General features: G+C 42.7%; 1 protein-coding gene across 1 annotated transcript in view; it reads right to left on the reverse strand.

The window, feature by feature from the left end:
* Nucleotides 1–897: 897 nt before the first annotated feature.
* LOC122557717 (ovochymase-2-like) overlaps nt 898–13,829 on the reverse strand; it is a 42,392-nt gene continuing 29,460 nt past the window's right edge. The window contains exons 5-9 of the mRNA XM_043705622.1: nt 10,744–10,839; nt 8,637–8,788; nt 5,681–5,876; nt 3,329–3,361; nt 898–2,073 (exon numbers count right to left, since the gene is read on the reverse strand). Of these exons, the coding sequence (XP_043561557.1) occupies nt 2,012–2,073; nt 3,329–3,361; nt 5,681–5,876; nt 8,637–8,788; nt 10,744–10,839 (539 nt within the window). The 3' untranslated portion in view covers nt 898–2,011. The remainder of the gene's footprint in view (nt 2,074–3,328; nt 3,362–5,680; nt 5,877–8,636; nt 8,789–10,743; nt 10,840–13,829) is intronic.

A 13,829-nucleotide genomic window follows, 5' to 3' on the forward strand; every position in this document is an offset into this window, starting at 1 on the left:
GAGACCTAAGGGGCAACTTTTTCATGCAGAGGGTCGTACGTGTATGGAATGAGCTTCCAGAGGATGTGGTGGAGGCTGGTACAATTGCAACATTTAAGAGGCATTTGGATGGGTATATGAATAGGAAGGGTTTGGAGGGATATGGGCCGGGTGCTGGCAGGTGGGACTAGATTGGGTTGGGATATCTGGTCGGCGTGGACAGGTTGGACCGAAGGGTCTGTTTCCATGCTGTACATCTCTATGACTCTGTAACTACAACCATCTTCCTTTGTGCAATGTGGGACTCCAATAGTATTGCTTCAGTTAGTCTTACTGAACAAATCTGCTGTAATTTTAGCAATCTATATAAATTCTCCTCTTATCTAACTGAGCACTGTTCTACGATGAAGGTTAGTCAGCATGTACATTTGTATGAATGTTGGGTTACTTGTTTCATTGCAGACAAATATCTATGGAAGTAAAGGTAAATTAGAGCAAGAAGATACACGATCACCTGCAAGTTCTCCTCCAAGTCACAAATCAACCCAATATGGTATTACATTCGCCTTTTCTTCACGATCACTAGGTCAAAACTCTGGAACTTCCTCTCTAACATCGTGTGGTTCAACTATAGCAGTTCAAGAAGACTCACCATCTCCTCAAATGGGAATTAGCAATGGACAACAAATGTTGGTCTGGCATGTTATAATATTATAAGATCTTAAGAAAAAGATTGACTCCATAATCCTGCGAATAACGTTTTTAAAAACTGTGCTGAAACCAAAATGCAACTTTGCATGAAAAGCGGTATTGGTTTTGTAATATTGCAAACTGATACCTGTCACAGAACCTGTTCGAAAGGTTTATGCATTTGCTTAGGATTACCAATGGCACACAAAAATTTGGATCTTGTCCCATTACATGTGAAACATTTTATTATACAAGTAAGCAATAGTACATATTCATTATGTCGGTTGCTTCGTTGCCCCATGTGTTAGAGTTCATCCTGGGTGGTTACATACACAACTGCAAAATGACTGACCGTGTCAGTGTAGCCAACAGCAGCATCAATGTCTTTGTCATTGAATATTTTTAAGGCAAAGATCGATAGATTTTTGAATAGTAAATGAATTAAGAATTGTGGTGAGCAGGCAGGTAAATGAAGCTGAGTCCATGAAAAGATCAGCCATGATCTTATTGAATGGTGGAACAGGCTCAACTCTTGCTCCTATTTCTGATGTCTTATGTTCTTATACTATGCTCTTGCTTTTCTTTCATATGCTTTTAACCTTGGCCTTGCTCCATGCAAGGTAAATTCATTTAAAGTGTTTTAAATTATCATATTCTCCTCAGTGGGCTTGTAATTTTTGTCCCAAAACATTCCCTAGGTTTGACCCCCTTGCTGGAATCCCAAGGTGGAGTTTAATAGGCCCTTTGATTCTACTTGTTATTACTGGCACTAACCTCACTCCTCAGGTTCATACAGACAGACATGTCTATTATTCCCATAAAAATTGTGTGTTCTATTTTTTGTGATGCAAACACTACTGAACAGGCATGACTTATCTTTGCAGAACCTACTAATTCTAACAAGACTCTGAATTGGCCAAATAAACCATCACGCATCCATCCATGCCCATACTACATAATCCTTAGATACCTTTTGTCATGTGTTCTTCTCCTCACCTCCATGTTCCATCTCCACCATAAGACTATCTCTGCACCCAGGATAACACCACAACCGGTTTACATGCATTCATATAAAATGTAGTTACATAGTGAAAAGATAGAAGTAATTAATAGTGTGTTATCTAATATTTTGGCTCACTTGTCAACCTGGAATGACACACAAAGGCAGGATTCCTTGATGAATTAGTTGTTTGGAGATTTTGGTGAGTTTGGAATTTTGGGCTTTTCTGCTGCCTTTTCTAAGATGTGGTTGGTTCAGATGCTGCAATTTCTGAGCAGATTGGGAACTCGAGAGATCAGATACTTCCTTTTTGTTTTCACAGTATTGATGTGGATTTTCCAGTTAATCTAGATGACCTTCTACTGCAACTAATGTCCCATCACTAACCATACAGGTTGTTGCCTCTGCAAGAAACACAAGGCCATTATCAATAACTAACTTACTCACAGCTTGTTGATTTCAACTATGTCTCAGTGGACAATGCAGTCACCTTCTGAGTCAGAAGATCGTGGCTTCCAGTCCAGAAACCTAATCCTATAATTCAAACTAACAGCACAGATGAGATGCTAAACTGAAGCCATGATGCTTATTCCAAAGAGAGGAGAAATGCCAGTGTCCTGGACCAACATTCACCCCTCAACCAGCATCCTGGCCACATTGTTGCTGTGAAACTTACTGAGAGCAAATTGTTTCCCATATTAAAACAATGAGTACACTTCAAAAATAAATTAAGTGATGCACTTTTCGAAAAGCATTTTTTTGTTTAATTGCCTTCTTCAAACCAGCTCAAGGGATGAACTCTCAGGGTTACTGGTCTTAGGCTGTCCCTTTATCTCTGAGCTGGAATTCCTGCCTCTGTTTTAGAGGTCCAGGGGTTAGAACCCACTCTAGTTAGCACTATCGTGACTGGAGACTATCAATCTGGCTTGGAATTCTGACTTCATATTCAGTCGAATCCTATGTAAGAGAGGCTTTCACTGTTCTGTTGCCAGATAAATTGAATATCACACCACGAGGTTATTCTAAAGAGTTTCTGCAGAATGGACCAAAAGTAATGGATGAATTCTAAGGCTTCCATTGACTCTGCATGCATTCACTCTTACACCAGTTTTCAAATACAATTGTAACTATGTTTGGGATTACATGTAGAAACCTGTGATTATGCAATGTTTTACAGCTCACAGGGCACCATTCTGGATGAACTGGATTCAACATAAGAACATTGTGAGGACAGATTGCATAGACGAGGTTTATAGTCTTTCGAGTGGGGAATGGGCAGGAAAGTGGAGTTGTGGTAGAATATCTGCTGTGACTGCATTGAATGGTGGAACAGAATTGAGAAGGTGAATAGTCTACTCCTGCACTTATTTCCAATGTATCTAAGTGTAGAAGATTAAGAGGTGATCTCATCGAGGTGATTAAGGGAGTTATTTGCTCTGGTGGGAGCAAAGCATCCAAAGGGACTTCATGGGAGTAGCATTTAACAATATTTGACACAAAGCTACATAAGGTAATATTAGATCAAATGGCCTAAAACATGATTAAAGAAATAGATTTTAAGAATTGTCTTAAAGGACGTTAGAGAAAGATATCGATGTGGAGAAGTTTGTAGAAGGAATTTTGTTTTATCTTTATTAGCAAACTAATGCCTTCACATACCAGTTAAAATGGATCTGCTCTGTTCTTTTAAACCTGCAAGAAAACATAGATATATTAATTCTCCTGTGTGACATGATCTTAGTTGAAAGAATGGCTGATATTGGCATGAGTCTCATTACAATAAGCCAGAAAACGTTACACACTCTTCACAGCTCAGGCAGCATCTGTGGGAAGAGAGATTTTCAGGGTAAAGAATGAAACAGCTGGAAAGAACCAAGGGGAGATCTGTGACCAGTGGAAGGCAGGAGAAATGAAATGAGAAAAGGGATGATAGTGGAACACAGAAGCAGGTGACATGGGACAATTAGAGAAACATAGGATGAGTCTAAGGGGAGGTATAAATAGGTACAGTGCAGATCATAAAACACAGGAGCAGAAGTTGGCCATTTTGCCCATCAAGTCTGCTCCACCATCCATGGCTAATCTGATAATCCTCAACTCCATTTTTGCTTCTTCTCCATAACCCCAATCCCCTTACTGATTAAAAGCCTGTTTATCTCAGCCTTGAATATACTTAATGTCCCAGCCTCTACAGCCCTCTGTGGTAAAGAATTCCATGGATTCACAACCCTTTGAGAGAATAAGTTCCTTCTCATCTCTCTCTTAAATGGGTGATCTCTTATTCTGAGATTATGCTCTCTGGTCCTGTACTCTCCCACTAAGGAAACCATCTTTCCACATCTACCCGGTGAAGTCTTCTAAGAATCTGTTTCAGTAAGGTCACCTCTCATCATTCTATATTCCAACGAGTACAGGCCCAACCTACCCAACATCTCCTCATAGGAAAGTCCCTCCTTGGCTCATATCTCTGCACTATCTCTAAGACCAGTATATCTTTTCATAGGTAAGGGACCCAAAACTGTTCACAATATTCCAGCTGTAGCCCTTATTGTAAGGGGATTGGAGAACACGAACAAATCGTATGGTAGCTCAGTGGTTAGCACTGCTGCCTTACAATACCAATGACCCAGGTTCAATTCCACCCTTGGGTGATTGTCTTTATGGAGTTTGCATGTTCTCCCCGTGTCTGAATGGGTTTCTACCGGGTGGTCCAATTTCTTCCTATGTTACAAAGATGTTTGGATTAGTTGGATTGGCTATGCTAAGCTACACTTAGTGTCCAGTGTAAAAAAGGTTAGGTGGATTAGCTACAGTAAATGTGAGGGGCTGGGTGGGATGCTCTTCAGAGGGTCAGTGTAGACTTGATGGACCAAATGGCCTCTTTCCTCACTGTGGGAATTCTATGAAATTTTTGGATTTGATTAAAATAATCCAAACTATTCAATATTCTTTCTTAGAGAAGAAACTCTGCCCATCTGGACTGCTATCAAACATGGAGAAAGTGAGGACTGCAGATGCTGGAGATCAGAGTCGAAGAGCACAGTAGGTCAGGCAGCTTCTGAGGAGTAGGAGAGTCAACGTTTTGAGCATAAGCTCTTCATCATGAATGGGGGTGGCCCAAGGGGGCTGAGATAAATGGGAGGTGGGCGTGCACCTTCGAACTTAGCACTGACCTCTTGTACTGTCATATCTGACAATCTTCCTTCGTGCCTATCCGCTCCAACTTCCTCTCCAACCATCACGCCCTGCCTTCATCTACCTATGCCATTCCCAGCTACCTTTCCCCCAGACACACCCCCAACCTCCCCTCCCATTTATCTCTCAGCCACCTTGCCACCCTCACCCCTGCCCCCCCCCTCCCTCACCCATTCCTGATGAAGAGCTTATGCTCGAAACGTCGACTCTCCTGCTCCTTGGATGCTGCCTGACCGGCTGTGCTTTTCCAGCACCACACTCTTCAATTGCTATCAAACAAGGTTTGCTTGTTAGCACTCCTAATCTGGTGAGGAAAGATCCCAGGGCACCCTTCAAAGAAGAACAGGGAAGTCGTCCGTGATATCTTGAACCACCATCTAGCCCACAAGCTAGACTGCTAAAATGTCTGGCTATTTGCAACACTGATCTGTTCAGACGAGCCTAGTGTTTTCCCACATGCCCTTCAAAGTTACTACCTTGGCTGTAAAGTACTTTGGGGGCATCTGGAAGTTATCAAATCTGCTCCAAGCTGAAATCACTCATCCATTAAAATAAAACATAAGACTGCAGGTGCCAGGGATATGAAACAAACAAAACAGAAATTGCTGGAGAAGTTCAGCAAGTCTGGCAACATCTGTGGAGAGAGTACAGAGTCAACGTTTCTGAGAAAGGGTCACTAGACTCAAAACATTTGATGGTGCAAGCTCTACAAGTCTGATCCCACTACCCTGTCCATTCCCCGTATCCTTCTATAGAAAATGGGTCCAATTTCAATTGAAGTGATGCAGTGATGGAATAGAAAGTATATTTCTGTACCATTGTACAGGTTTTGCTGAATCCATGATTTCAAAGCCTTGACTTTAGTGAAGACCCCTGGCGTCCCTCTTTTATTTGGTGATTTGCTGCTGTTGTCCTTCCAGCTGCGACCACAGCCCATCCCCCATGACGTCACTCCAGCCACAGTCCAGGCACCTCCTGCACCCTGACACATCAGGGGACCTCCTGAATCGCCCTCCAGAAAGAAAAGAGACAGATCACACAACCTACATCACAAAAACATATTGTACAGTGATCATCAGGTTGGCAAATTGTGCAAATTGACTGCAATTTACCACTGCAGCGGTGACGCTACATATAGGTTGTCAAGCATTCTTGAATATCTTAAGGAACTATAGAAATGGAAACCATTTCTTTTCTTTCTTGTAAAGAGGTTTTGAGAATCAATGTGAGGAGAAAAGGCAGGCGACGTTTAGAATTTTCCTTCCTCTTTTATTCATTCATGGGATATGAGCATTGCTGGTCAGACCAGCATTCATAAGATCATAAGAAATGGGAGCAGGGGTAAGCCATCTGGCCCTTCGAGCCTGCTCTGCCATTCAACAAAATCATGGCTGATCTTACTGTGGCCTCAGCTCTACTTACCTATCCTCTCACCATAACCCTTAATTCCTTTACTGTTCAAAAAATGATCCATATCTTAGCTTTAAAAACATTTACTGAAGAAGCTCGACCACTTCACTAGGCAGGGAATTCCATAGATTCACAAACCTCTGGGTGAAGAAGTTCCTTCTCAATTCAGTCCTAAATTTCCACCCTTCCCCCATTTTGAGACTATGCCGCCTTGTCCTAGTTTCATTGGTCATGGAACCTATCTTATCTATTCCTTCATAATTTTACATGTTTCTATAAGATCCCCACTCATTCTTCTAAAGTCCAGTGAATATGATCTCTGTCTACTCTGACTCTCCTCATAAGCCAACCCCTTCAACTCCAGGATCAACCTCTGTACCCCCTCTAGTCCAGTACACTCTGTACCCCCTCTAGTCTAGTCCGTGATCCTCCTCTGTACCACCCCTAGTCCAGTACACCCTTTCTCAAGTCCTTCTTACTGTTATTCCTACCAAATGGATGACTTCAATTTATTAACATTGTAATCCGTCTGCCAGACCTTTATCCACTCACTTAAATTATCTATGTCCTCACCCTGAATTCTTTTTGAGAAGATGGTAACGAGCTGCCTTCTTGAATGCAACTGAGAGTTTGCTAGGCTACTTTAAAGATTGGTTAATGGTCAATCACATTGCTATGCATCTGGAATTACGTACAGGCCAGAGTGGGTAAGGACAGCAAGTTTGCCTCTGTAAAGGGCTGTAGTGAATCAGAATAGTTTTCAACTGGAACAATTATTTGTACATTCTGCTATTTCACAGAGGAGTCAAGTGTTCCAATCTGTATTCTCAACCAGAAACAACACTCCAGGTAACTACCTTAGGTTTTAGGATTGAAATTAAAGAATAAATATGTTACAGTTCAGCACTTCATGGAACACAGTTCCATAGGAATATCAGAACAACAGGAGGGCATTCAGCAATTAGTGGTATGCTCTTGCTTACCACTAGCACATGCAGAAAACTGTCAGGTTAGCCATCTAATGTGGACCTCCTCTATTACTGGAAAAGGCGTGTTGGCAGCACCATGAGGCCCTTACAATGTCCACACAAGTGTCTCAATTGGACCACTGGCAGGCTGCCCATCACCATCTCTGGCTCTTGGACAGTTATGTTGATGGTAGAGTAGAGTAAGTGGATATATCGTGCACAGGCTGCTTGGTGGATTTTCCATATTACCCCAAATTTAAGCCAGCATCTGAGCATAAAACCCATACTATGGAGTTCAGATTATTGTTTGAGCCATATGAGTGGCAGTGAGGTTATTATGGAATTGAGTAATGACTCCATAGGTAGTGTTGTCTCATGTCTGAGTGAGAAATTATTGATTAAAGAACTACTCCAGAATTGCTTTATGAATCCAGACCAACAATACAGACCAACACAACAGTATTGATGCTGTCATCTCTCACATGAATGTAAGATTATAAGAACTAGGATTGCACATTCTCCCCGTGTCTGCGTGGATTTCCTCCGGGTGCTCCGGTTTCCTCCCACAATCCAAAAATGTGCAGGTTAGGTGAATTGGCCATGCTAAATTGCCCGTAGTGTTAGGTGAAGGGGTAAATGTAGGAGTATGGGTCTGGGTTGGTTACGCTTCGGCGGGTCGGTGTGGACTTGTTGGGCCGAAGGGCCTGTTTCCACACTGTAAGTAATCTAATCTAGGAGCAAGAGTAGGCAATTCAGCCCCTTGAGTCTGCTCTACATTTACTACAATCATGGCTGATCTCAGTTTGGGCGCAATTCCACTTTCTGGCCTGCTTCTATTGATCCCATTGCTAATTAGAAATCTGTCTATCTCCTCCTTAAACTTACTCAGTGTCCCTGTATCCACTCCACTCTGTGGTCATGAATCCCATAAATTCACTGCACTTTCAGAAAAGTAATTCATCCTCCACTCAGTTGTAAATCTGCCAGCCCTGAGCCTAAAATCATGACCCCTTCATTCTAGATTTCCCCACAAGGGGGATTGTTCTTTCTCCATCTACTTTGTCAATCCCCTTTAGCATCTTTAATGAGACATTAAACTCAGACTTATCTGTCCTTCCAGGTGGATGTAAAAAGAAACTCATGGCAGAGGAGCATGGGAGGTTTCCCCAGGGCCTGAACCAACATTTATTCCTCAACCAATTTAATTTAAAAAAAATATCTGGTCACTTAGGTTGTTGCTGTTTTTGGAATCTTGAGCTGTGCAAAGCAAATGCCATGTTTATGACCTCAATGGCAGTTTAAAAGGATTTGTTTGGAGATATTAAGTGCTTTGAGACATCCTGCAGTGGAAGGTGCTGCAGAATGTTAAGACCATTGCTTACTGTTTATCTTACCTGGCATGCATCCTGCCTTCCATCAGGGAACCCAGCGCACACGAGTGTTTCTCCTTTGAATCGTTTGATCACTGACTGCATCACCTTTAAACAAGTCCCAAAATCAATAATGGGAAGCTCAACCTCTTGTAAAGTGTTTGGTAATCTTCCACCTTGAAGGTAACAGAAAAATGATCAACAATACCAAATTACACAAGCCATGGTCCACTAGGTTCACCCACTGACATCTCAATTCTATCAGGTTGGACAAGACAACATTGAATGTAAAACACTGGTTAAGTTTCAACTAAAGTTTTAGAAAGAAATGAGGTAAAAATGCCCCACAACATGTCTGAAAGAATACATCCTGCACCAGCTTCTTTAGAGTTTGAGATCTTGGGAAGTCCTGGGCCCCTTTTATTTATTTGTTGATATGACTTGGACATTGTATTGAAAATTGCATTGTGTAGTTTGTTGATTTGAGACTACCGTGTACATTTGGACTAGCATAGGGAATCTGCTTGGAAGGCATAATGACAGATTTTTGTTTAATAAGCTGTGTAGTTCTAAAGCTAAATGTCTCTAGCTGAATATATAACTGTTTGTGCCTCAAGAACTTGCTCATGCTGTTCTAATCCTTAGTGTCTCCAGCTAAATACGTAATCGTTCCTGTTCTGAGGACATCTCAGGCATAATGGGAAAAATGAGCATTTATTTTCCATCCCTAATCACCCTTGAGAAGGTATGAGGGAGCTATCTTCTTCACTTGCTTGACCACTTCAAAGGGCAGCAAAAGTCAACTACCTTGCAGCAAAATCATAGATTTCCTCTATGAAATATATTAGTGAACCAGTTTTCTTTTATTTGATAATCCAATAATTTCATGATCACCATTCAGCTTGCTATTCCAACTCATGCAATTAACTGAATTAATTGACAAACTATCACATTGAGAGTTTCTGGGTCCTGTCATGACGTCATTGGTCATATGTTCATAATTCATAAGATATAGGAGCAGAATTAGGCCATTTGGCCCATTAAGTCTGCTTCGCCATTCGATCATGGTTGATATGCTCCTCATAGCTGAAAATGTGTTGCTGGAAAAGCACAGCAGGTCAGGCAGCATCCAAGGAACAGGAGAATCGACGTTCGGGCATAAGCCCTTCTTCAGATATGCTCCTCATTCCCATTTTCCTGCCTTCTCTCTATATCCCTTCACCGATTACCTATTAAAAATCTATCTAATTCCTCCTTAAATTTACTCACTGACCCAGTATCCACTGCACTTTGGGGTAGCAAATTCCATAGATTCACAACCCTTTGGAAGAGGTAGTTTCTCCTCAACTCTGTTTTAAATTTGCTACCCCTTGTCCTAACATTATGAACTCTCATCCTAGAATGTCTCACAGGAGGAAGCATTGGCTTCACGTTTATTTTATCCTCACCTTTTATCATCTTGAATACCTCAATTTGATTTCCCCTCATTCTTCTAAATTCCAGAGACTACAGGCCTAAACTGTTCAATCTCTCTTCATACGACAAACGCCTCATGTCTGGGATCAGTCTCCTCTGAACTGCTTCCAATGCCATTACATCTTTCCTCAAATAGGGGATCAAGTGGCACAGTGGCTCAGTGGTTAGCACTGCTGCCTCACAGCACCAGAGACCCAGGTTCGATTCCAGCCTTGGGCAACTGTCTGTGTGGATTTTTACATTCTCCCTGTGTCTGTGTGGGTTTCCTCCCACAGTCCAAAGATGTGTAGGTCAGGTGAATTGGCCATGCTAAATTGTCCATGGTGCTGGGTGCATTAGTCAGAGGGAAGTGGGTCTGGGTGGGTTACTCTTCGGAGGGTCAGTGTGGACTGGTTGGGCTGAAGGGCCTGTTTCCACTGTAGGGAATCTCATCTAAAAAACTCCAGGTGCAGTCTCAGTCATACCTTGTACAGTTGCAACAACATCGTCATGTTTTGAAAGCAACTGGAAGTTTTCCCCTGAAGTAACATAGGTACTTTGCTGCTGGAGCCAGATTCTTTAGGATGCTGATTTAACAGACCCCACCTGAGAAACTCCTGGCATGCATTAATTAAGCCAAATTCCAGTGCAATGCCTTTTTAGCTGCAGGACTTACCCTCAGATAAGCGTCCCCAGCCAGCAGTGCTGCAAATGGTGCCTGTACCAAAGTTGTCATCCTCAGCAGGAAGGCAGGCTGGATAGATATTGTCACCTGTGATAGAACAACACAAGAGGTTGTCACTGCCTCTCAGTTCCTGATTCAGATGAGTCCTGCTGGCTCCAGTGTAGTGTTCCATTCTTAAACACAGAGTCACTTTGTTTGGTCTCTCTCCAGACAGCCATAGTAAACACAGGCTGCACCTCTGACACTGAATGTCCTATTGATAACCAGCAAAGATCCATACCTTTTAGTATAGATGAACACCCTCCCCTCTCCATATTGTAAAATGTGGTTAGTATACTTTAAGACAGAAGACCATGTATTCACATCCTACTTAAGCTCAAAATCTAGGAGGTCAGACAACTGTTTTGTTTCTTTACTTGTTAATGAAATGTATGCACCACTGCCAGGGTCAGTATTATTATCCTTCTCTAACTGCCCGTGAAAGATGGTGATGAGTTTAGAAGAGGCTGTCAAGGAAGGTTTGGAGAGTTACTGCAGTGCATCTTGTCAATAGCACACACTGCAGCAACTGTGTCCCATTAATAAACATATGAACAAGAAATAAGAGTAGGACATTTGGCCTTTCAATAAAATCATGGCTGATTTGATTTTAACCTCAACTCTACATTCCTGCATACCTCCGATATCTTTCATCTGCTTGGAGATCAGAGAGTAATGGATGATGTGCTGATCAAGTGGGCGACTTTGTACTGAAAGGTGTAAAACTTCTTGAGTATTGTTGGAATTGCGCTTATCCAGTCAAATGGAGAGGGGCATGGATAGGATAAATAGACAAAATCTTTTCCCTGGGGTTGGGGAGTCCAGAACTAGAGGACACAGGTTTAGGGTGAGAGGAGAAAGATATAAAAGAGACCTAAGGGGCAACATTTTCAGGCAGAGGGTGGTACGTGTATGGAATGAGCTGCCAGAGGATGTGGTGGAGGCTTGTACAATTGCAACATTTAAGAGGCATTTGGATGGGTATATGAATAGGAAGGGTTTGGAGGGATATGGGCCGGGAGCTGGCAGGTGGGACTAGATTGGGTTGGGATATCTGGTCGGCATGGACAGGTTGGACTGAAGGGTCTGTTTCCATGCTGTACATCTCTATGACTCTATAACTCCATCAGTGCCCTGAATTGTGCCTTGAAGATGGTGAACAACTGGGGAGTCAGGAGGTACACAAAGCAGAACTCCCACCTTTGACCTGCAGTTGTAGTCACAATATTTCTGTGACTGGCTAAAAATACATGTTTTCTTCATCAGCCCTGAACATTTCTCTGTTTTTATTGACTCTGTCAGCTGATTATGGGGGAGGGGTGAATGTAAAAGTGAGTTTGGTGAGAGAAAAATGTTGAGTAATGATGACAAACATTATGATGTGAGACAAATGTAGTGGAGTAACCAGTTCAGCCTGCTCATCTATTCCCTATGTTTGCATGTCAGAGCAGGACGGGCAGAAGGAAAATTATTCAAGAAAATGTCAAGGGACCTGTAATGAGTACCACAGAAATAAAGCTGAGCAAATTGATTCAGCTGCTTTGAACTGGGACAACATGACAGCTCAAGTCTGGAAGTAAAATTCCTATCATCGATGTTTTCAATGGCTGCCCCATCTCTAACCCACCCGATTCCACCCCCATCCAAACTGTTACCATTGCTAGGAGAGTGAACCAACTGTGTTTTACCAATTAGAGGACAATTACCATTGTTTATTGTTCATCATTCTTTCACTTTTATCAGAATCCTTAGATGCTGAATTTCTATCCCATTAACAAAAGGTACATGGTTACTGAAATGTCAGTTTTGTTATACTTTATTTCAACATGAAGCTGTAAATTTATGTAGAGCTGTAAATTCCCTGCTTAAATTTATACAATGCTATCGCGTTTTATCCTAACATCAGGGAGTGGCTGTCAGTACCGGCATTAGGGAGTGCCATACTGGAAATTCTCTCAAGTAGCTGGACTGGTTCTGGAACGTATAATCTACTGAAAAAGAGAGGAGTGTATTACCATGGCTAAGTTCAGGAGAGATCAAAGATCTGGAATGGAGCCTAGGATGGAGGCATTTACCTATGGAGAGAGGCTGAATAAGCTCAGTTTGTTTTCTTTAAAGCAGAGAAGGTGGAGAGGGAACCTGATTGAGGTGTGTAAGATTATGAGGGGTTTTGATAGGGTGGATAAGAAGCACTTGTCCTCTCTAGGTGAAAGGTCAATAAAAATGGACATAATTTTAAGGTGAAGAGCCGGAGATTTAGAGGGATTTGAGGAAAACCTTTCTCACCCAGAGGGTGTTGGAAATCTACAATGCTCTGCCTGGGTGGAGGTCCTGTTTCTGCAGGAGTGTGGGATACCACACTTCAGCAGCTACAGGAGATGGTTGAGCTCGTGGGCCCATGGACCGTCAGTTTGGTCGGGGGGCAACGATAGCTGTGCCTCTGGCCTGGGTACCTTTTGCGAGGAGGCAACTTCACCATCTCCGAGGTTAAGGAGGTAGTGGACGGGCACCTCCTCGTCGCTGACATCATGCATAGAAACGCTCCCCTGAGACTGATTAATGTGTACGCCCCAACTGGTAAGAGTGAACAGTTGGCCGTCCTACAGCAGCAATCAGCGTGGCCAACAAAGAGACAGGCATAGCTGGGGCCCATACGTGTGCCCATGGCTACCCCTTTGGTCTGGAGGAAGTGGGAGGATTCAAAGGAGAAATTGTTAAGGGTGAGGACCACCGGCACCACTCCCCACCTCTTCCTCCGCTACATTGATGACTGCATTGGCGCCACCTCGTGCTCCCGCGAGGAGGTTGAGCAGTTCATCAACTTCACCAACACATTCCACCCTGACCTTAAATTTACCTGGACCATCTCTGACACCTCACTCCCCTTCCTGGACCTCTCCATCTCCATCAGTGACGACCGACTTGACACTGACATCTTCTACAAACCCACCAACTCCCACAGCTACCTGGATTACACCACTTCATACCCTATCTCTTGCAAAAATGCCATCCCATATTCCCAATTCCTCCGCCTCCGC

Source organism: Chiloscyllium plagiosum, chromosome 16 (assembly GCF_004010195.1).
Source record: "Chiloscyllium plagiosum isolate BGI_BamShark_2017 chromosome 16, ASM401019v2, whole genome shotgun sequence".
Classification (NCBI taxonomy): domain Eukaryota; kingdom Metazoa; phylum Chordata; class Chondrichthyes; order Orectolobiformes; family Hemiscylliidae; genus Chiloscyllium; species Chiloscyllium plagiosum.